This window comes from Canis lupus, chromosome 8 (genome assembly GCF_003254725.2).
Source record: "Canis lupus dingo isolate Sandy chromosome 8, ASM325472v2, whole genome shotgun sequence".
In the NCBI taxonomy this organism is placed as follows: domain Eukaryota; kingdom Metazoa; phylum Chordata; class Mammalia; order Carnivora; family Canidae; genus Canis; species Canis lupus.
In genome coordinates, this window is record NC_064250.1 from 42,564,214 (window position 1) to 42,585,263 (window position 21,050).

The following is a 21,050-nucleotide window of genomic DNA, read 5'->3' on the forward strand; positions in this document are numbered from 1 at the left end:
GCCAAGGGTTGGGGACTCCTGGCTTAGCCCCTGCAGTCATCAAGCTGGACCTGATGAGATCCGGTTCTGCACCCTCGTTCTTAAAAGATGCCACAAGCAGTCTCTCTCGAGTTATGAGTTCATCCAGGAGGTTCTGTCTTTGGTCTCCTTCAAGCTGTGTGATCTGATGTGTTGACACAGCATTTAGCAATAAGTCCTTCAAAAAGGCGATCTTTTCCTTCAGATTCTGCAACAAAGTTCTGATTGTCACGGTAAGCCTGATTGTATTTTCACCATTTCTTTCATACTGATTTTGCTGTTGGATTTTCTCGGCAATCTCTTGTGCAATTTGGCAGGTAGAGTCGTATGTGGAGAACCAGGGGTCCGGGGCCATCGTGCAAGTCTCCGCCTGCTGCCGCCACTGTCAGACACTTCCTCATAAATAAAATCTTAAAAAAAAAAAAAAGGAAGAAAAGTTTAGGTCAAATACCAAAGATCGTAAATTTGAGAAGTGGCAGAGATAGCATTCAAATCCCAGCTTCTGAGACTAGTCTTCCTGAGAGTGGTCTTCCACTTGTACACACAACAGAAACTGCCAACACTTACAGTGCACTTGCCATGTGCCAGACACTCTTCTAAGAGCTTTACATAGATTCATTTAATTCGTTCTCACAAAACTCTATGATGCTTTCATTGAACAGATGAGGAAACTGAGGCACAGAGCTTTAGACATTGATTTCCTTCAGCAAATGTAAATGGAACACTCCTTGTGTGTTAAGCACTGTGCTAGAAGCCTGGGTATGGGACCCATAGTTGAGAAAGACATCAATCTTATTGCCTGGGATCTGTCAGCAAGGTCCATGACAATGACCAACAGCATGAGCTTAGGGTGGGATTCCAGAACTTGAAGTGAGGGATGGTAAGGATAGGGTATCCTAAGGTATGCTAGAGAGATGAACATACCAAGAAGTCTCTACAGCAAGAGTCTGAGCACAGGAGCAAGAGAGAATCTTGTCAGACTGAGGCCCAAGGTCAGATCTGGGATAGCAGAGGGACAGAGGGACAGGGACAGAGGGACAGAAACAAAAAACAGCTTTTTTGTTTCCATCTGCAATATGGCCTTAAGGGCAGGACTCCAAAGCCAAGCTGCCAGGTTCAAATCTTCACTCTGCCACTTGTCATCTGTGTGACCTTGGGAAAATTAATGAACCTTTCTGGACTCAGTAGTCTCATCCGGAAAATAAGAATAAGGTAGGGGTCAAGTTGTCCTATTGGTAGGGAGAAGAAAACTATAAAAGGAACCCATGAGGGCCTGTCCTTGTAGGCTTCAAGAAGGAGGAGAGATGAATTCTGATGGGACAGAGAGGGAATTTACATCCATGGTATAAAAGGTTGCAAATGAGCATGGGGCTGTTTCTTCTTAATTAACAGAGGCCAAGATGCAGGTGTCTGGAACTTGGGCTGGTTGGAGGTGGAGAACTCTCTGGTCTTGCATTTATTTATATGGCATCACATTGTTCAATCGTGGGCATGAAGAGGGGTTGCTGTTGCCTTTGCCTGGTTCCTCAATCACCCAGGGCAGGAATATTGATCTATTCCCAGCACCCCCTCTAAAACTTCCCCCACATCAGCTTCCAGCCTGGACGAAAGACTAGGGTGGCTGAGGGAGATGGTGGAAAGCAGCCATGTTCTGTTGCAATAAATCTTTCCTAGAAGCTCAGCCTGCTTTCCTAGAAGAGGAGATGGCTGAGCTCATCAGCCAGGGCTGGAGCAGCCCAGAAAGAATGCTTTTCAACCTCCAGAAGACCCCTTGGCTTGGGAAAGGAATGGCTCACTGGGGTGCTGTTTGTGGCCATGGGACTGTCAGGCTGGGCAGGGTGTTTGGTGACATATCATAGCAGCTGAGAAAGGAGGTAAGACAAACATGTTTGCCTGATGGGAATCTTGGGATCGCCCAGCTCCCCAAGCCCACTCTCTTTTGAGAGCTCATTCCAGGACTTCTTACAGACATTGAAGACCACAGTTTCCTCTCCCAGAAACCCCATTAAACTGTGAGTGAGTGAGTGAGTGAGTGAGTGAGTGCATGAGTGTGAGAATGTGTGCTTCTATTCCACCCCAGCCAATTTTTGATTTCTCATACTTTGCACATTTCAGCCATCATGTGTGTTCCTATGCCATTCCCCTCAAACTCCTCTCCTTCTACCAGCCTCTTCTGGAAGCCTCAAGCCTCAGAGATAATGACAAGAGGGTCTAGACTTTGCCTTAGAATGAGAATGTCTTCCTTGGTGATCTCATCATCCACTGACCCTTGAAGACGTGGGGTGGGGCGAGAACTGGGATGAGATGGGGTGATGGCATCATTCTGCTGATTGCCCTGCCCAGACCAAGCTCCCAAGCATGAAGCACCTGCCCCTTCACCTGGCAGCTCCTCTGGGACTTCCTGCTAAGCTCAAATGTCAGTAATGGAAACAGAAGACATGTAGCACCCCAGGTGGCAGCTTGACTTTCTCGAACCTGGGAACCAGTGGCCTAGATTCTGCCCCAAATACTCAACTGGGAGTTTTCTCAGTGGTCAAGTCTCCCCCCAACTCCCCCCACACCCCTACCCTGCTCTACCCAGGTCAAGCACAGTGTTTGGGTTAACCCTTTGGCTTGCTGGGATCCTTGGGCCTTTCTGCTATTCCCCTCTTGACTATTTACTCCAACAAAGCAGAAGAGTGACACCAGAAATACTAAATGCAGAGTATGATTCAGAATGAGGTATGAGTCACCCTAGAATGCACACTTCCAGGTGCCTCTGCTGACTTACCATACTCATTGCAAGCTTCTTCTGCTCTCAACAATAAGCTCACCTTCCTTGTCGCAAGATGACCAGAGTCAAAGGGGAGCCAAGCAAGGGAACATGTTTTGTCTGAAATAGCACATCTATGAACAAAGGAGTTAAATACAACTGTCTTTTTATCTTGGTGGGTGTTTCTGTGGAATTAGGAGAACCTGCAGGGCTTAATCTATTTGAGTAAATCAAGTTTGTCCGTATGTTCTGAGCAAGGGTTATGAAATAGCCAGTGTAGTTTCTCTGGCTCACAAAATGACCAGTGGCTTATAAGGAAGGACTACGTGACTTAAGACCAGGACAGTGAAACAGCCTGAGTTAGTGTCCCAGCATGTATATTGGGTTACTTAAAATAGCAAAAAACAGACGCAACCTCAATGTTCACCCATAGGGTATTAGTTACACAAACATCTGTATAATGGATAGTGGGCCCTTATTAGAATTATGTGCTAGAAGAAGGCTTAATCTCGTGGGAAAGTATTCACAACATATCATTAAAAGGAAAAAGCAGATTACAAAGCAGTATGGACAGAACATAACAGTCTTGTAAGAAACTAGTACTGTGTATATTTTTTAACTGGAAGAATATGCATAAAAATGTTAATTGTGCTATCTCTGGGTAATTAGATTTGGCTTGATTTTTTGGGGTTTTTTTTTTTTTTTTTTTTGAGAGAGAGAGTGAGAATGCACATGTGAGTGTGGGTGTGTGGGGAGGGCAGAGAGAGAATCTCAAGTAGGTTCCATACCCAGCAAGGAGCCCAACACAGGGCTCAATCTCATGACCCTAAGATCATTACCTGAGCTGAAATCAAGAGTCAGATGCCCAACCAACTGAGCCACCCAAGTACCCTGGTCTCTATTTTTAAAAAATTTTCTTCCGTAAACATATATTATTCCAAAACCTGGGGAAAATTTATTTTAAAAAACAGATCATCTTAAAGGCCAGAAAATGGGTTTTCTGTTTCTTTATCCCATGTCTCTTCTCCATTTTATTTTGGAAATTCAAATCTCTCAGCCCTTCCCACAATAGACAGATACTTATGAAGCAAGAGGCACAGAGTAGCTGATGTCCTAAGCAATATCTCCAAGGTGAATCACTCACTGACAGTGACAGCTTTGGAATGGTGTCCCTCCCACCTGACACTGGGAATTAATAGTACCCAAACCAATTGTTCATCTAACCAGGAACAAACTTCTCCACGGGATTGGGGCTCACAGAGGACAATTATAAACCTCAACAGCTGCTCCGTGGGTTTTCAAACATGAAGGTGATTCATCCCTTCTTCTGAGCCTTTCTATTGCACCCTATCTCTTAGAGTTCTGAAAATCTGCTGTCATAGCGAGAAGGGGAAAGGGCCTGGGAGAACCATGGGAGGACAAGGAAGGGAACTGGAGGGGACACAACTAAGAGACTGACACAGCTGGGTTTTGTTTGCCTGGGTCACGGGACAGTGCCCTGCACAGAGGGGTGCCTGAGAGTGCGCAAAGGGAGTAGCAATTGATTTCACGGAAGGAAACCACTGTAAAATCTACTGCCGAATAGAGACCGGCCTCGGTGCACACCATTTCTGCCACAGATTTCTAAAAACCCATCTAGTTTTAGCTGTTCCTTATCACCACCACCTTCTGAAGTAGAATGGTCAAGATCAGCCCCTTCTCCTCCCTGGACATGGCACTACAGGTGTCCCAGCTGTCCCGAAGTCACTATTCCTGTCTGTGGCAGCTCTTGGTGACACACCTAGAAGGTAGCCCGGAGCACCACTGTTCTCCTGGTCCACTGGTCCGCTATGCCAGCTGGCCATTCCTGCCACCCCAGGGGGGCCACGTTACCCAATTCTGGTGCTTGGTCAGATGGTGGCTTTTTTCAGTCAGCCTGTCCTTGGAAAACTCATTCCTTTCTCGTACTGGAAAATTCCTCTGGTGCCTGTCATTGCACTATCAGGAGACCAAGGTTTCCATTTTCGCAGAAGTCATTAACCAGCTCCTGTCTGAGACCAAGCCTGTTCCGGGAATTTTTTTACTCATCCTTTTAAAGCTATAAGCCAGCCCCAGAAGATGAAGTCTGAAGCAGGGTCCTGGGTTCTCCTAAAGCAGACAAAGGAGTGGAGGCTAGGCTGGACTGAGCTATGCACTGAGTCTGGGGTCCACCTCCAACAGCTATGATCACCACAGCCCTACCTGATTTCATTTCGTGCTCTCTACTCTTGATTGCCTGGGGATGGTGGAATAAAGAGTGGGCAAGGAAAGGCCAGCCAAGGAAAACTTACCCTGTAGAATGAGGCTCCCACCATCCTGACCCTGGAGAAGACTTCTCAAAAAAGGAGAGAAAGAAAGAAAGAAAGAAGAAAGAAAGAAAGAAAGAAAGAAAGAAAGAAAGAAAGAAAGAAAGAAAGAAAGAAAGAAAGAGAAAGAAAGAAGAAAGAAAGAAAGAAAGAAAGAAAGAAAGAAGAAAGAAAGAGGAGAAAGAGAAGAAGAAGAAGAAGAAGAAGAAGAAGAAGAAGAAGAAAAAGAAAGAAAGAAGAAAGAAAGAAAGAAAGAAAGAAAGAAGAAGAAAGAAAGAAAGAAAGAAAGAAAGAAAGAAAGAAAGAAAGAAAGAAAGAAAGAAAGAAAGAAAAAAGGAAAAGGAAGTAGGAATAGATAGACTGACCCTGCTGGGAGGAAGTCTAACCCTACTCTATCCTTGCCAGATCACAAGCTGGGAAGATGTTCGCTTTTCAGATGATTGACACAGAGATAGAGAATTGTATTTCTATATTTCAGAGAACAAAAACTCAATAGATTAAACTAGAGATCCTCATTGTTTCAGTTCCCAGGATTGGCTAGAGCAGGGAAGTCAGCTTGGAGAAATAGACAAGCGTCCCCTCAGCTCTAGAACCCCATGGAGGGCTCAATCTGTTTGAAGTCTAAATTCTCAAGTGAAAGTAGCTTCAGGGTGAGAAAACTACTTATGTACAAAGTGATGCTTTCTGTAGGAAATCCTTAGGTGCTACCATTTTATTATCAAAGAGGATGAAGGTGCAGCTTTCTGTTGATATCATTGTCAGGCTATGCAAACCACACCAACTCAAACCTCATTCATTCATTCACGTGTCCATTTAGCAAATATCTATTGAACACCTTGTAGGTACATGCACCAAATAAAATGCATTACCTACCATCCCCTCCAGGAGTTCACAGTCTAGGAGAAGGGCACTCAGGGAGACTCAGAAATTATTATAGACTATGGTGAAAGACTAAAGCAAGGTAAGAAGTCATGGGTGCATAAAGAAGCATGTTAATTCTGCTCACAGCTTCTAGAAGCTCTTCACAGTAAAGACCGTGAAGTTGGGCTGAACAATGAGTAGGAGCTTTCCAGGCAATTAGACTGATGTTTTCATCATAGACATGAGTGTACTTCACTATGTATCTGAGGTTCAAAAAGTCAGAACACAGTGGGTGACAGCCTTCTATAGAACATGCACCCCATCACCCATCAGAAGTCATAGCTGTGCTCTTTAGCAATGAACCTGTGGGCTAGTGGCCCAATGCAGGCCTTAACATTTGATGGAGCCAGAAGACATCTCAGACCTGAGTCCTGAGCATGTTCGTCCAGACATGGCTCCTTCTTAGGGAAATTGAGAGTCCAGCTCCATTTAAGCATATAGGCAAAAACGCCTGGACAAAGATTGGAGACAGTTTGCATAGGGTGGGTCCTAATGTGCCATGGGCTTCAGCCCTTGGCTTGCCCCTTGCTCCCTCTGCCTACCATATCTGCCCCACTCTTCCCAGAGCATCTGATGAATATCTAGTCACGCTTCCAGACCTAGCTCAAATACCATCTTCTCTAAGAAGACTTTCCCAACATTTCTGGATCGAATGGTCATCCCCTTCCTTACCCCACTTTGGCACATGTTGCATCTTACCTGTTTCAGAAGTCGCTGTATTCATTTACTTATATGTCTAATTACCCAAGGGCAGGAAATGGGTCTCTCTCATCTCTGTAGCCCCAATTCCCAAGGCCTGGTGGACTTTTATTGAACAGATGCAGACTGCACTTGTAGGTCTTCTAATAGCAGAAAATATTCGCTGCAAAATCCCTCCTGATAGAATCATGAAGTATCTAATAACCCTGTTTCACATATGGAGAAACTAATGTGTGAAGGGAGACAAGTCCAGAATTTACTTGAATCTAAGGCTGTAAATCTCAACCAGGACTGTGCCGACACCCAGATTCCTCGCAGCCCCCAGGCCACCCCACATCAGATGCAATTCCAAACAACCCAGAGCCTTGCTGAACAGTTTCACAGTGCTGGGCTCTGCTATGTTCTGGAAGGTTCTTCCGAACTGTGCTTCCAGAAGGTCGGGGCAGGGAGAAGCCCCAAAGGCCCAGTGCAGTGTCAGGTTCCCCCTTTTCTGTCAGCAGGCCTGGAAGAGCCTTTAAGAAAATGGAGTATTATTATTTGTTTGTTTTTACAGTGACTCATCTGTCGTAACTGGGTTAAAGTCCACTTAGAGAAAAAAAGAACAAAAGACCTCCTGTTAGTGCTGGAAGTTTGCCTCTTAAGATATCACTGAGAGGAACTGGGAAGAAGAAAAAAAAAACCCAGCAGGGCAGAGGAAGCTGCAGGCGTGCAGGAACACAGCGGCACTTTGGAAAGGCAAACACGGTGGCTTTCATCTCCAGCGCCCTATCTGAGCGGGCCGCTCCCTTTGCCGCTGCTTTGTGATCCGCTGCAGTGCTAGCCATCAGACACAGGCCAGTGCCCTGTTCCCACACTCTCCGGACCCAGGGAGGCTGCCAGGAGCTATGGCGGTGTGGGCAAATCTCCATATTCAATCATCTCCAGGCCTTAGAAGAAGGCGGTGGTGGTGGTGGCGGTGGTGATGCTGGTGGTACCAAGATAAAAAACTTACTAAGTGCCAGATGCCATCCTCACATACTATATCACAACTCAGTTCAGAAATACCCAGGAGGCTAGCATGCTACCTCCCCAGCTGCAGCGGCAGGCAGCTGCCAGGAGGCAGAAATCTGGCCTCGCCTTCTTTGGGAAACCCATTGGCCTTGTGTAAGTACAGGATCCCTGGGACTGGTGGGCTCCCAAATAGGGTGGGACCAGGTTTCCAAGTGGCATTTTCCAGAGTACAGACTCAGACCATGTGACCCCAAGACTCAAGGACTTACCTCTTATGTTCTTAAAAAAAAAAAAAGATAAAATAAACTAGAGAAGGATAAGACTCTATGGTTCTCGTCCCACAGTCTTCCATCTGATAGGCCCCACTTGCAGTCCACTTGAATCTATGTCCTTCATCCAGCAGTTCTTTGAAAATATTATCTCACCTTTGGCCACCCAGACACGAAGTGGGTCTGCACCACGACTGTCCGTTCTGGCATTGGTCCTCTTCCCCTTAATTATAAAAGGCTGGGATTTCTCTGCTCCAAGCCTGGAAGGAGGATCGGGGACATGCAGGAGAAGATAAAAATCCCCTGAAAGTGCTAGATCCCTCCCTCCATTAGAAGCATTTCATATCACTCTCTTCCTTCCCAGGGGTCCTCTGGTCCCCCAGAGGTTAGGCCTCACCGTGGGTCCCAGACCTCTGCCCTGCAGGGTGATAGGACCTTCTGGGCCTTCCAATTCAGAGTCATCCCTAATCATTCCATTTCCTGAACAAGACTAATTTTTGGAAATTTATGATCAAACACTAAGAATCCTTCAACAGAAACACCCAGAGGAAAGTATTGTGCTAATCTATCCTCTCTTTGCTCACGGATATCCACGTTCTACCAAATGCAGCAGACGGGTGTGGGAAACAACTTGCTTTCCATGATAGAGGTGCCATAATTAGGCTGCTCCAGTGCCGGGCTGGTCCCCTGGTTTTCTGTACGCTGCTCTGTGACTTTGAGGGGATTATTTGCACTAACAAGCAAGGCCTCCACAAACAATGGGTTGCGGGGAAGACTCAAAAGAAGCCGACCCAGTGCTCCCTGGTATGCTTCTCCCTTCAGCTGGCCTCACGAGGATCAGGCCTCTGGTGGAATCACTGGAGATTTAGGGCTTAATTAAACCCTGGCTTTGGGCCAACATGCCGGTGGCCCCTTGATTTTCCCAAGTCCACCCAAGTGGCATAAACACCGGGCTAGGAATGTGAACCGCTTAGCTGAGCCTGTAAGAGCCAGTGCTCATTAGCTAGGAGTCTTAGTCTTAGCATGGCCAGCTCACAGAGTTCAACAGGTGTCGGCAGGCCCAATCCTGGAAGGACAGCATGACTTTAGGTTAATTGTCCCTATATCTGCCACGGCTGGGGGGCTTTGCAGACCAACTTCACCATTGAGATCTTTGGGATTCCCTGCCTTTCTTGGCCCGGTAAAGCCCAAGCTCACCACCAGAGGCAACTAAATCATCTTATTGGGCTGTCCCTGATTATTATTGGCCATTCAGAGATCATTTGGCTTCTGAATAAATGGTTGGATCTTGCACAGCCCAAAGCATAAAGACCAGGGGCATTTCTTTACTGGAAGGCAGTGGAGAATTTCCCATGTGAGGATACCTGTGAAACACAAGTGAAACAACGGCATGCTTTCTTCAGTTTGGCGATTCTGTTGTTGCTTAGACTCAGCATTTATTTGTGACCCTTAAGGACTCAGCAGACACAGTAAGCTGCTTAGGCCCCCATATGGCCCAGAACTGAGCAAACAACAGCTTCATTCCCAGGACCCCACCGTTGGCAGCCCCAGGACTCACCCTGGGATTATCCTGAGGCTACCCCCTAAAGCATGAACCTTGTAATTGGTCTGTCTCATAGCCAAGCCCCCCCTCCACTAACATGGGGGTCCCGGCAAGATGTGGGTGACTTAGGAATGGCCTGCTTAGAAGCAGAAGGGGAAGAGCCAGATATGACGCCTCCTACCCTGACTAGCTGCGTGAACTTGGTTCTCATCTCTACCACAATATCCATGCCCATAAACATAATGACGATACCTGCCACAACTTTTCCCTAAAGGAGGCTGCAGGGGTGAATTAATTAATGTTTATTAGGCACCTGGAGTTCTTTGGAGAGAGGCCTTTATAAATATAAGGCATGATTAAAGGATATCAGTTTGCTAACTCTCAGAGGAAGTACTTAATGGGATCAGAGCTAAATATCTTGATGATTGAGTTTCATTCTTAAATCAAATATGCACTGGGTTCCTATCACTCGACTCTGCTGTCCACTCATGTTATTATCCTGTTTTCTTTTCTCATTTCTATACACCATAGTACAACAGCTGCTCCCCTCCTACCATGCTTACCCACTGCCTGCTTCCTTCACTCCAGCTTTTGTCACCTCCACCAAGGTTACAAGGCCACCTAATTGTTAAGCTCAATGGCTTTTCTCATTCTACATTCTCCTTGTCCTTTCTGGAGCATGACACTGGTCACTACTCACTCCTTTCCCTTGCAAGTCTTATTCTGTGATTTCCTCAACCCCAACAGGTCCAAACTGAAGTCACCATTGTCCTCAGATCAATTCCCTGCCCTTACTTCGAGACCTCCCTGTCCGTGGACAACCCCTACTGCCGGGTTTTACTGTCCCAGCTCACTCTGTCCTTGCAAAAACCCTCCCCAGGTGGCGAAACCTCTAGATTTGAGGTAGGTGTGACACGTGTGTCCCTGAACTGTCCCACAGGCCTCTCTGTACCACTGTGGCCTCTGGTCCTTTTCCCAAACCCATCTGAGTCTCCTGCCCCTTCCCTGTGGGCTGTTCCAGGTCGGGACACCACAGGACCCACTTCCTGCTCACCCGCCTTCCTACCCTGCCTCTCAGATCGGTGAGCACTCCTGCTTCCAGCCAGCCATCTGAACTGACTGAAAATCTAGCACCCAAGGTCTTCACCTAGGGGCACCCTGACAGACTCACCCCTGCCTACCGGCCCCAGCAGACCCAAACACATGGACACACATGAGCACTTGTGAGGACACACATACACTGATGTATAAGGATGTGCAAAGAGATGCTGGTACATGCACAGGCACACCCAGACACATGTATACATGTACACATCATGCAGGTAACACACACAGGCACACCCAGACACACACAGGCACAGACATAAGCACACAAAGATACAGGTACGTAGACACACAGACACACATAGGCACACCCAGACACATGTAAGCAGGCACAAACAGATGTAGAGACTCATATACAGATAGCCGTGCTCTCATGTAGACACACACAGACGCTCAGATATAGACATAGACACAAATACTCCCATAGATGTACAAACACATACTGCCACACTCGGAAGCACACACATTCAGATGCACACACAGATGTATACATAGACACACATACTCACATAGGCATATACACAATAACACACACAAAGTCAAAGGATACACACACACACCCAAGTTTTGCTGCCCTCCCAACCCCCTAACAGGCTGCACTGGTCTCCCTCACCCTTGCTGAGCAGCCACCTCTCCTGATTCCTGCCTTTCTGCACTCCTGTCAGGGTTCTCCAGAGAAACAAAACCAACAGGATATATACATATGTCTGTCTGTCTGTCTCTCCTCTACACACACACACACACACACACACACACACACAGAAATTTTAAGAAATTGGCTCATTGATTGGCTGGCAGGTCTGAAATTGCAGCTGGAGTCCAAAGGCAGTCTGAAAGCAAAATTCCCTTTCCCTCAGGGGACTCCGGTCTTTTCTCTCAGGGCCTTCAACTTATTGGATGAGGGCCACCCACACGACAGTGGGTTTTCTGCTCTATGCAAAATCTACTGATTTAAAAGTTAATCCTATCCAAAAAAAAACCTTCAGAGCAACATCTAGCTTGTTGTTTCACCAAGTATCTGGGTAGCATGGCCTAGTGGAGTTGACACATAAAGTTAATCACCACCCCACCATCTGGCAAAGCCAATGCTCATGTAAATCTCCTAACACGTCGCCCTCATCACAGTGGTTCCCTGCTCCAAAACCTGAGATCCTCACCCCTGACTCAGAGTACCCACAAGGTAAATACTCAGTAAAGGGATAACAAACAGCCTCTGTGATGGCCACCACGCAGCTTACTGGAGAAAGCCATTTTGAGGGCCCAACTGTGAGCTCTGCTAGGAGCTGAGGATACAAATATCAAAAACCACTCCATGTGTTGTCTTCTCCCTCTGCCTTCTTGGGGTCAGGACCAATGCTGTGGGTATCCCTAAACCCCCCTAAGTACCTAAGGGAGTACTTTCTACAAAGTAGGACCTCACTTACCTGGAGCATTAATTCATTTGATCCTTTTTACTGATCCCTATATCAAATTTACCTGAAATAGGACACATTTTCGAGCCTCATTTATGAAAGCATGAACTATAGTGCCCCAGTCTGTTTCTACCTTCATTTTCAAGGGGAAGCTGTTAAGAGAGATTTTCATACTGAGGAAGGGTATATATACCACAGACCATTGACAGTGGTCTCTAGGGATGGGATTGTGGGTGGCTTCTATTTGATTTTTTATACTTTTCTGTGTCTTCCAAATTGTCCTCTGTGACCATGTGTTACTTTTATAACCATAGAAACACAGTACATGTTTTTTCTTTCATCTTTTCATTTATGAGTATGAGGGGATTCAGGGTTCTGCTCTCTGTGCTTTCTTGGGGCCCTTGGCCTATCTCTTGCCTTTCCTTTGAAAAGAAGGCATTCTGGGACATCCTTGTAAAAATCTGTGTGGTCATAAAAGGTAAAGCTAGCTGCAAACGGTTGTTCTGTTTCAATTATGTTCAAGTGTCAGATAACATGAAACTTTTAATAAAAGCATTCAGGGAGTTAATGATTACGGCTGTTATTAAACTGGTGTCAAGACAGAGCCGGGAAGCTGGGTACACCTCGTCTCGCCTTGGGCCACCTCTCCAGTCCCCGGGCTCTGTCGCCACTTCTGGGCCGCCTGTCAGAGTGTCGTCAGGCTGCATCTGGGCCAGATGAACAACACCCAGCCATGGTGGAAGCGACTGTTCCTTGAACTTTGCTTCAGACCTGCCTGCTGGGGTCTCCGGAGGAAAGTGTTCACCTCTGGCCCAGATGAAATGGAGCTTCAGAAAACCACAGCAGAGGCCACAGTGACCTCAGGCCCTGAACTTTGTAGTTCTTAAACTGCCAGAATCACCAGCTGCTGAGTGCCATGGAACTCCCAGAACTGTGAAGGGGAAGCCAAAGAGCCAGACAAACGCAGACATGTCATGGCTGGAGAGCATGTCTCGAGTCACCTTGGAACATGGCAGGTGGGCCAGCGAGTGGCTGGAGCCATGCGGACCCAGGTGGGGTGAACAGAATAACGAGGCCAGGCTCGTTCCCAGGCTGAAATTCCAAGAAACTCACGCTGCACCAGGCCAAATTGGTGAAATCCCCCTCATTCTGGAAAGGATCCTACGCAAATTTCTGGGGTTTCCAGTGTGATATTTGATAAGTGCAAATGGGCTGAAAATATTCTCAAGATTTTTTGGTTTCGTGCAATTAGCGGTGACTACTGAGGCCCATCTCACCGACTGTAGTGTCCCGCCAGTGGTTGCAGCGGCCAGGCCAAGGCCAGCCTTTGTTCCAGACCACCGCGGCCCTCCGGTAAGGCGTGCTTCACCATCTGTGCCTGCAGAGGAAAGCAGGGGTCCAGCCCCATGTCCTCACAGGCATGTGTCCCCTGCAGGCAGAGAGAAAGCAGTGTCTCCCACTCTCCCCGCGCAAAATGCCCCGGTGGCAGCCCAGTGGCCCCCAGCCAGGCCACCATCCTTGCTCCCTTTCAGCCACCAAATGTCAGAGCTAGAAGAAATCTCAGTGCTCATTGACCCAGCCTCCTCATCGATGAGCAGGGGACTCCTCAGATGCAAGCTCCCTGAAGGCAGGGCAGGGCTGGCTCTGGTCTCTGTATCTTTGTTTCCCGGAGCCTGGCACAGAGCTGGGCACCTCACATAGAAGGTGAACGAGTGAGGGAAGGCTCGAATGAACCCACTCCTTTGTTCTCTTCTTATCTTCACAGACTCACACTTCCAACGGGTCACACTTGACTCTGTCCCCCTCAGCTTCTCAGTAGAATGAGCCCCACGCTGTTCCCTTCCCAGCTCACAGGATCCTCGGCCCCAAGCCCACCGTGGTCCTGGCACGACAGTCAGGATTCCTGACATCAGCCTCTGCATTAGCTTCCAAGGGCTGCTGCAACAGAGGACCACAAACTTGGTAAAGCTCAGCTTATAACAGAACCTTCCCCACAATTCAGGAGGCTGGGAGTCTGAAATCGAGGTGTCGGCAGGGTTGGCTCCTGCTGAGGGCTCTCAGAGCCTCTGTTCCAGGCCTCTCTCCAGCTTCTGATGGTTGCCGGCTGTCCTCAGGCTTCCCTGACATTCGGGTCCGTCATCAGCCCAATCCCTGCCTCCACCTTCACGCGGTGCTCTCCCTGTGTGTCTCTCCTCTTCTTGTAAGGAACTTTATCCCAGGACCCACCTTTTCCACTGCACTGACCTACGCCAACTGCCAAAGTGCTGTGTGACCTCAGATAGGTGTCTTTACCTCTCTGTGTCAGTTTTCCTGCTTCTACTTTGCAAGGAATTAAGAGCTTACCCAATTCCAGTATGACCTCATCTTAATGAATCACATCTGCATCTTAATGACCCTACTTCAATACGAAATAAGGCCACATTCTAAGAGTCCAGGAAAGACATGGATTTTAGGGCAATGCTATCCAACCCAGAACAGCCTTCCTGCCCTGACCTGACAAGTGTCTGTGTTATTCTCCACCTCCGTCCAAACTCACTGCCCTTTCCTTTAGCAGGGGCACAGGCTTCCAGAATGCGGTCTCTTCTGCTCACCAGTCTGAACAGCAGTTGAGAGGTAGAGGGTAGGGAGCTTGTCTTGTCTGTCACCGTTTCCCTCCATGGACATGGACACTCTGGGGCTCCCTGAACTGCCAAGTCAGAACTGTGACTGCCCACGCTGCACATTAGGATCCCCTGGGAAGCTCTTAGAACCCATGGGACACTAACCACTCTCCCAGCACGTTGCTTTGTCAGGTCAGAGGGTACCTGACATGGGTGTGTTTCAACCTCAGCAGGTGAAGCCTGGGGTAAAAATAACTGTATCAGATGCTGGGAAAACAGGTCTCTCCTTAGGAAAGGGGATGCAGCACCTCCACACATACACATACACATACACACATTCACCAGGAATAGGAGTTTCTGCACTTCACTGCCTGGCAGGTCCTAAATACCCGTTCGAAAACTCCCCACCTAGTCCACAAGCTGTGTAAGAGAGGATGCGTACTGGGAGGACCTGAAACAGACAGCAGCAAGCACAAGATGGCCTTAGTTTCCTGTTTTACTTTGAAAGTTTCAATTTTGCATTCCCTTCTATGACACAGCCATCTTGGTTTACAATAAAAAAAAAAAAGATTATTTTCTTCCTCCTTAAATATCCAAGTGTAGAAATGAGGCTCCAGAAAGATGTGCCATGTTTAAATGGTGCCTTTGCATATTCTTTGACACACCATTATGTTCCCCTGAGATTCCTCTGAGGTTGATAAATGTAGGCACAGAGTTAGAGGGGCAGCCAATCTGCTTAAACTTTGGAAAGAACTCATCTTACGGAGGAAAGCCTGTGTCCAGAGAGATTAAGTAACTCACCTAAGGCCACACGGTTCATTATCAGCCGACTGTATCTCAAAGTCCAACTTCTCCCCTGCATTGACTGAGGTCAACTGCTGATTTGCTGTGTGACCTTGGATAAGTGAGTTAACCTCTCTGTGTTAGTTTTCCTGCCTGTAAAATGCTGCTGATATCTGTTCCACCTCAGAGGATCTGTGTAGAAGCACTTAAAAATTATATGGAAAGGCATGGTGCTGTAACTGTGGGGGTTGCAGCCTGACACTTCCAGGAGAGACCAGTGATTCCCGCCAGAGCGACCCCTCCAGGGTCATGCTGAGCAAGCCACAGTCTGAGGGAAGACCAGTGTGGTGGGCTCTGTGCCTTGGAGCCAGCAGAGAGGTCCAAGTGAACTCCCTAATGTTCCAGTGTGGGGCGGGGGGGGGGGGGGGGCGGGGGGGGGGGAGAGGCTGAGGCCTCAGGAGCTCACACCCCCCCTGTCTGTTCTCTACGGCTCCCAGCTTTTATCTGCCAGGCTCCAGCCACCATAACAGACTGAGAAGGCATTTCCCCCCAAACAACCTTCTTGTCCCAATCCTGAGAGTGTCATTAAAAAGGATAAGTCATGGAAAAACGAGTGGCAAACAGCAGCAGTGCCAGCATCTTCTTTCTCCTCTCACAAGGCCGCAGAGACCTTTCCCCACCACTGGTCTCTTCCAGGAAGTGGGTGGCCGCCAGGCGCTCCAGACCCCTCCCTGGCTGTCCCAGGCCTGCTCGGCTCCTCGGCCCACGTCCGCCCTTTTCTGTTTACACTGGGAGATGAGCTTCTGCGGAGCTTAAGTGCAGTCCTGGCCGTTCTGTTTGTTTTTAAGTCAAGTTACAACTTTGCTCCTAGATTTATTGCAAATTCCATTTATCTTCTTCGGTCCAGGGTCTTTGCACAAATCCTTCAGAGCTTCCCTCCTCCTCTCTGGACAGATAAGCAGGAGCATGGGGTGAGGTGGGGAGGGGAGAAGAGGAACACAGGGACGGGTGGATAGAATGACCAACAGACAGACGTGGAGGAGACACACACCAGGAAGGGCGGGAGGCCGTCCCCCTGTGGTGCAGGAGGATGGAGTGGGTCTGGCAACGCAAGAGCAGCCATAGATCACCCACGGGGGACAAGGCCAAAGGAAGGCCAGCCGCCCAACCTCCTGCCCCCTTCTTGCAAAGGCCTCCATAGGGAGGGAGAGCCGGGCTGAGAGGCAAAGAAACTCCAGGCCTTAACTCAGGGAATCAAGAAAAGAAATTCTGATCTGGAGGGAAGGAGCCCAGGCGGTTTCTGGCAGGCGTTGGTCCAGTTCCAAAGGGCCTTTTAAAAAGTACACCACGAGGGGCTGTCTGACAAGACTGTGGGTCCGAGGGTCAGGCCCACGGAGGCCCTCCCCACGCCAGGGAGGCCTAATGGGAAGACTCAGGCCACAACTGCACACCAGCGCACTCCAGAGAGTTCCCGTCCCTCCTCTTCCTCCCCTGACACCACAGTTTCCATAAACTGCTGATGAAGAGCAAACAACTACAGGCTGAAGCTCACCAGGGGGAGAAAGAGAATCAAACTGAGCCGAACAAACTGAGAGTGGGGTGTCCAGCCGTGCTGTTGGCTTGTCCTCCCTGGGCAGGAGGTGCCAACGGCCTGTCCTGCTTCCCCAGCAGGACTCCCCGGCTCAGGGTTGTGCCAGGAGCACTCACGGGCTTCCAGACAGGTCTGGCAGTGTGGGAGAGGTGAGGGGTGCTCCCAGGGGCTGGGACCCTGGACTGCTGGCATCTCAGTGCCCAAGGGCTTAGCCTCAGAGTAGGGTGCTAGCCTTCCCTGGCCCTGGGGAGCAGCTGCCCGAAGCTGGGGTGACCACTGTGTGTCCTCACAGCAGGAGTCACTTCTCACATCCTCCCTCCACATCATGGTCTGAAGGCATGAGACTCAGCCCTCAGCAGTCCACCCAGCCCAGCGCCCCACCCCGGGAGCCTCAGGAAGTGGGGGCTGAGTGAACCGGAACAGGGCAGGCCCCTCTGCCTTGGGGAGCCATTCTGGCCTCCACACAGGTGCTGTTGCTCACACGCGGAAGGGCTCTCCACAGCAGTTTCGCAGGCCACGCCTGGCTCCCACCCTCCTGGAGCTGCCGGGCCCTGGTTCTTGTGTCACCCATCACTCTGCCACAAGACCGGCCTCGCCCTCCGCGCCGCGGGCCCTCGCCTGCACGCCCTCGCCCTCGTGTCTCCAGCCTCCAGCCTGCTGCGGCCCGGCTGCCTGGGCCCCTGCACCGCCTCCGATGCTCACCTCCCAGACCTCGCAGCCAGCCGCTCCCCCCTCACCCCTTCCTTTCTCCTGCTTTCTTTCCCAACCCTCTCCTGGCCCGCCTCCCACCCATGTCCCTTTGGGAGCTTCCTTTTCTACCAAGTGCTCATCTGCACCCTGGGGCTCGGGAACTCCAGAGGGCCCATCACCCATTCGCCCTGCAGGTTCCAGTCTGCAGCAGGGGCACAGCCACCCCACTAGCTGCACAGCTCACCCGAGGCCCATGCTCCTTGCTGGCCAGAGTCAGCCAGACCACTGTCCCTGAGGCTTCCATCCCCCTGGGACCCCCGTCCCCCACCTGGGCCCCACCTCTGCCTTCCATCTGCAGAATCTCACTGCACACAAGACCGAGAGGGTCCAGGCATCCCCACAGGGGCTTCCTCACGCCTCTTTCTCCCCACCTCATGGCTCCTTCACATCACACTTTTGTCTTCCTTCCCTTGGGCTGAGCGCAGCCGACACCCCATCCTCCTCTGCAAAACCGACTTACTTACCTGGCCCAAGGTGGCATCATGGGCTCCTGTGTCTTCTGTGCCATGTGGTCCTCTGCCCTCATTCCTGGATCAGAAGCTGCATTTAATGGGATTCCTGGTGATGCAAATGTACAACCACATTTGAGAAGCACTGCCCCAAAGCCTGGCCACATTGTCCTGATCCTAAAATGGCTTCCTTTGGTCCCACTTTCTCTCAGTTCACCATTGTTTTGTTCTCATTCCATTACTTGTGAACTTCTTTATAGGATCCCTTACACCTTCTTTTTTTTAAGATTGTATTTATTTATTCATGAGAGACACAGAGAAAGAGAGGGGAAGAGACACAGGCAGAGGGAGAAGCAGGCTCCATGCAGGGAGCCGGATGCAGGACTCCATCCCTGGTCTCCAGGATCACACCCTAGGTGTAAAGGAAGCACTCAACCACTGAACCACCCAGGCATCCCATACCTTCTGCCTCTATTTCCTCTCCTCAGGTTTTGGCCACTGGCTGCTACCTGGGGCCATTGTCACACACCTTCCTCCAAACAGTGGCCCAGGAGCCACCTCTATGACCTCCTCCTCACATGGCTCAGCCCCACTGACCATTCAGATTCCCTCCCTCAGGCTGTCCTGACAACCTTCTGCCAGGCTTCCGTTTTCCTCCCTGGGCAGGTGCTCCTTACCTGTCTCTCCATCTGGCTTCTCCTCCCCGCACACCTATCCATCTTACCTGCATCTGCATCTTCAACCATTACTGCTATGAGCCCAAAGAGCCACTGAAATGTCCACATTTTTGCCTAACCGATGGCCTTCTCTACACACAAACCCTGTGGACGTCCCAGAGTCTCTCCCATTACATTGATCACCTCCTCTCTCGACCCATCTCTCTTCCTGCCTTGCCCATCTCTGTTCAGGAATCTCCATCCTCCCCACCGCCCGGGCTCAAAACCCTCAGAATTGTCACCATCTCCTTCTTCCCCTCCTCGCACATCCAATCAGCCTCCAGAAGCCTGCAGAATCTTCTTTTGCATTATTTTGTATATACCTACCTCTCTGTCCCAATGTCGCTATCTAAATTCAAACCCCTGTCATCTCTCCCCTGGACCTTTCCCCTCTGCCTGTGGGCCTCCCCTCCCATGTCCATCTGCCCTTGGACACAGAGCCCATCAGGGTGGCCGTCTCCCTTTCAGAAGCCCATTTGAACTTGGCGCTGCTCCTGGCTCCCCAGACAGGGAGACCCCTCCTGTCCTTCCAGCCTGGTCCTTGTCACTGCCATCATCCCTCGCAGATACTGACTTGTCATGTGATGTATTCCTGTGCCCAGACCATAGCTCCCTACTTTCCACTCCCAGAATTTTCTACCCTGCACTCATCCAGTTTTCTGGTTTCTCTTTTTGTTCATTTGTCTTATCTGCCAGAGATACCTCCTCTTCTTTGCTTCCATACCCACCTGTCAGCACTTCATCCAACCATACTCAAGGTCTAGTCCATAGCCCACCTCTTGAAGAAACCTGCAAGATTCCAAAGGTAAAATCCATCTCTCCCCTTCCCCATTCACTCTTAAAGTAGTGTTTGTTTCCTATTACAACTGCATCCCAGTGTGTGTGTGTGTGTGTGTGTGTGTGTGTGTGTGTGTGTGTGATCTCCTTGGCTATGTGGCCCTGCAGGCCAAAGAACAGCTAGTTCTTATGCAACTTGAAACTACACATGTGAATTAGGTCCTTTCCCTTGATTTCATAGATGATAAAACTGTGGCCAGAGTGACCCCGGACTTTGCTGCCAGTCAGCAGCAGCATCACATCCCAGCCTTGGGCTCCTGGTTCCTGATGAGGTTCTAGGGAGACAAGGAATCCCAGGCTCAGCTGCACATCGTCTGACAGCACATGTCCTCCACAGATGTGCTCAACTGTCCTCAACTCTTTCCCTTCTCCCACAGACTGGGTGGAATAGAATCAGGACAGAGAGACCTTGGATGAGGAGTCAGGGGTCACACAGCCCATTTTTCCATCACTACCACCCCCAGGCCCACATCAAATAGCCAACAGTGAGTACAGTCCTGTTTTTTGAACCTCTAGGGAAATTGCTTCCTCGCCTTTTTTTAGCAAAGGATGTCATCACCCCCACCATCTCCAGTGAAAAATCTCTCTCTTTGTTCTTCTCGAAATTTCCCACCCCTCTAACCTTCAACACCCACGGTAAATCTTTCCTCCAGCTAGGTCTTCTGCAGGGGTGGGAAGAGCATCTCCCGCATTCCCTCCTGCACTATCTTCATTGCAGGAAGATTTCGGGAGCTTGTTAAGGCTTGTAGCTCCTATAAGGAAATGCACCATATAAAAGTAAACAAATAAGTGTGTTTTGTCAAAGTCAAATAGGACACCACCCCCCTGTCCGCACTGGGTAGTCACATAGGTCATTTGTGGGAATTCAGAGAAAGCCAAGCTTTTTCATTCGGCAAGAGTTTACGCAGATCTTTGTGCTTGGGCACCCACGGCACAGTATGCACCCAGCCCCTACCACCTGGTTTGGCCTGGGACAACCCAGAATCTGTTAGATGCATTTTTCAGCTCTCCTTGCTTCCAATCTAGCTGTGGCCTTACCTCAAATCCAGGGAAGGATTCTGTTTTTCAGTTTCAGAAGGAATTGGTTCATTTACCTTCACAAAAGCCAGTGGAAGGATCAGGCGTGTAAGACTAAAATCCTTTTGGTAAATTTCAAAGAACTGGCTGTGTAAACCCCATCGCCACTCTAACCTGGGATGGCATAGATGGCACCGTTGCTGCTGGTAGCAGCAAGGGACATTTCCAAAGTCCTCTACCCCACATCCACACAACCTGGAGCAGAAAAATAGTCC

At 49.3% G+C, this 21,050-nt stretch overlaps 2 protein-coding genes across 8 annotated transcripts in view; one reads left to right on the forward strand and one right to left on the reverse strand.

Annotated features, from left to right (window-relative positions):
• The window catches only part of RAD51B (RAD51 paralog B), an 817,007-nt gene that overhangs the window by 680,767 nt on the left and 115,190 nt on the right, over positions 1 to 21,050 (forward strand). The window lies entirely within an intron of this gene.
• LOC112656943 (syntaxin-8-like) overlaps positions 1 to 21,050 on the reverse strand; it is a 38,586-nt gene that overhangs the window by 2,084 nt on the left and 15,452 nt on the right. The window contains 6 exon segments of the mRNA XM_049113297.1: positions 1 to 428; positions 8,130 to 8,233; positions 13,310 to 13,970; positions 18,221 to 18,314; positions 19,650 to 19,710; positions 20,381 to 20,510. Of these exon segments, the coding sequence (XP_048969254.1) occupies positions 1 to 373 (373 nt within the window). The 5' untranslated portion in view covers positions 374 to 428; positions 8,130 to 8,233; positions 13,310 to 13,970; ... (1 more) ...; positions 19,650 to 19,710; positions 20,381 to 20,510.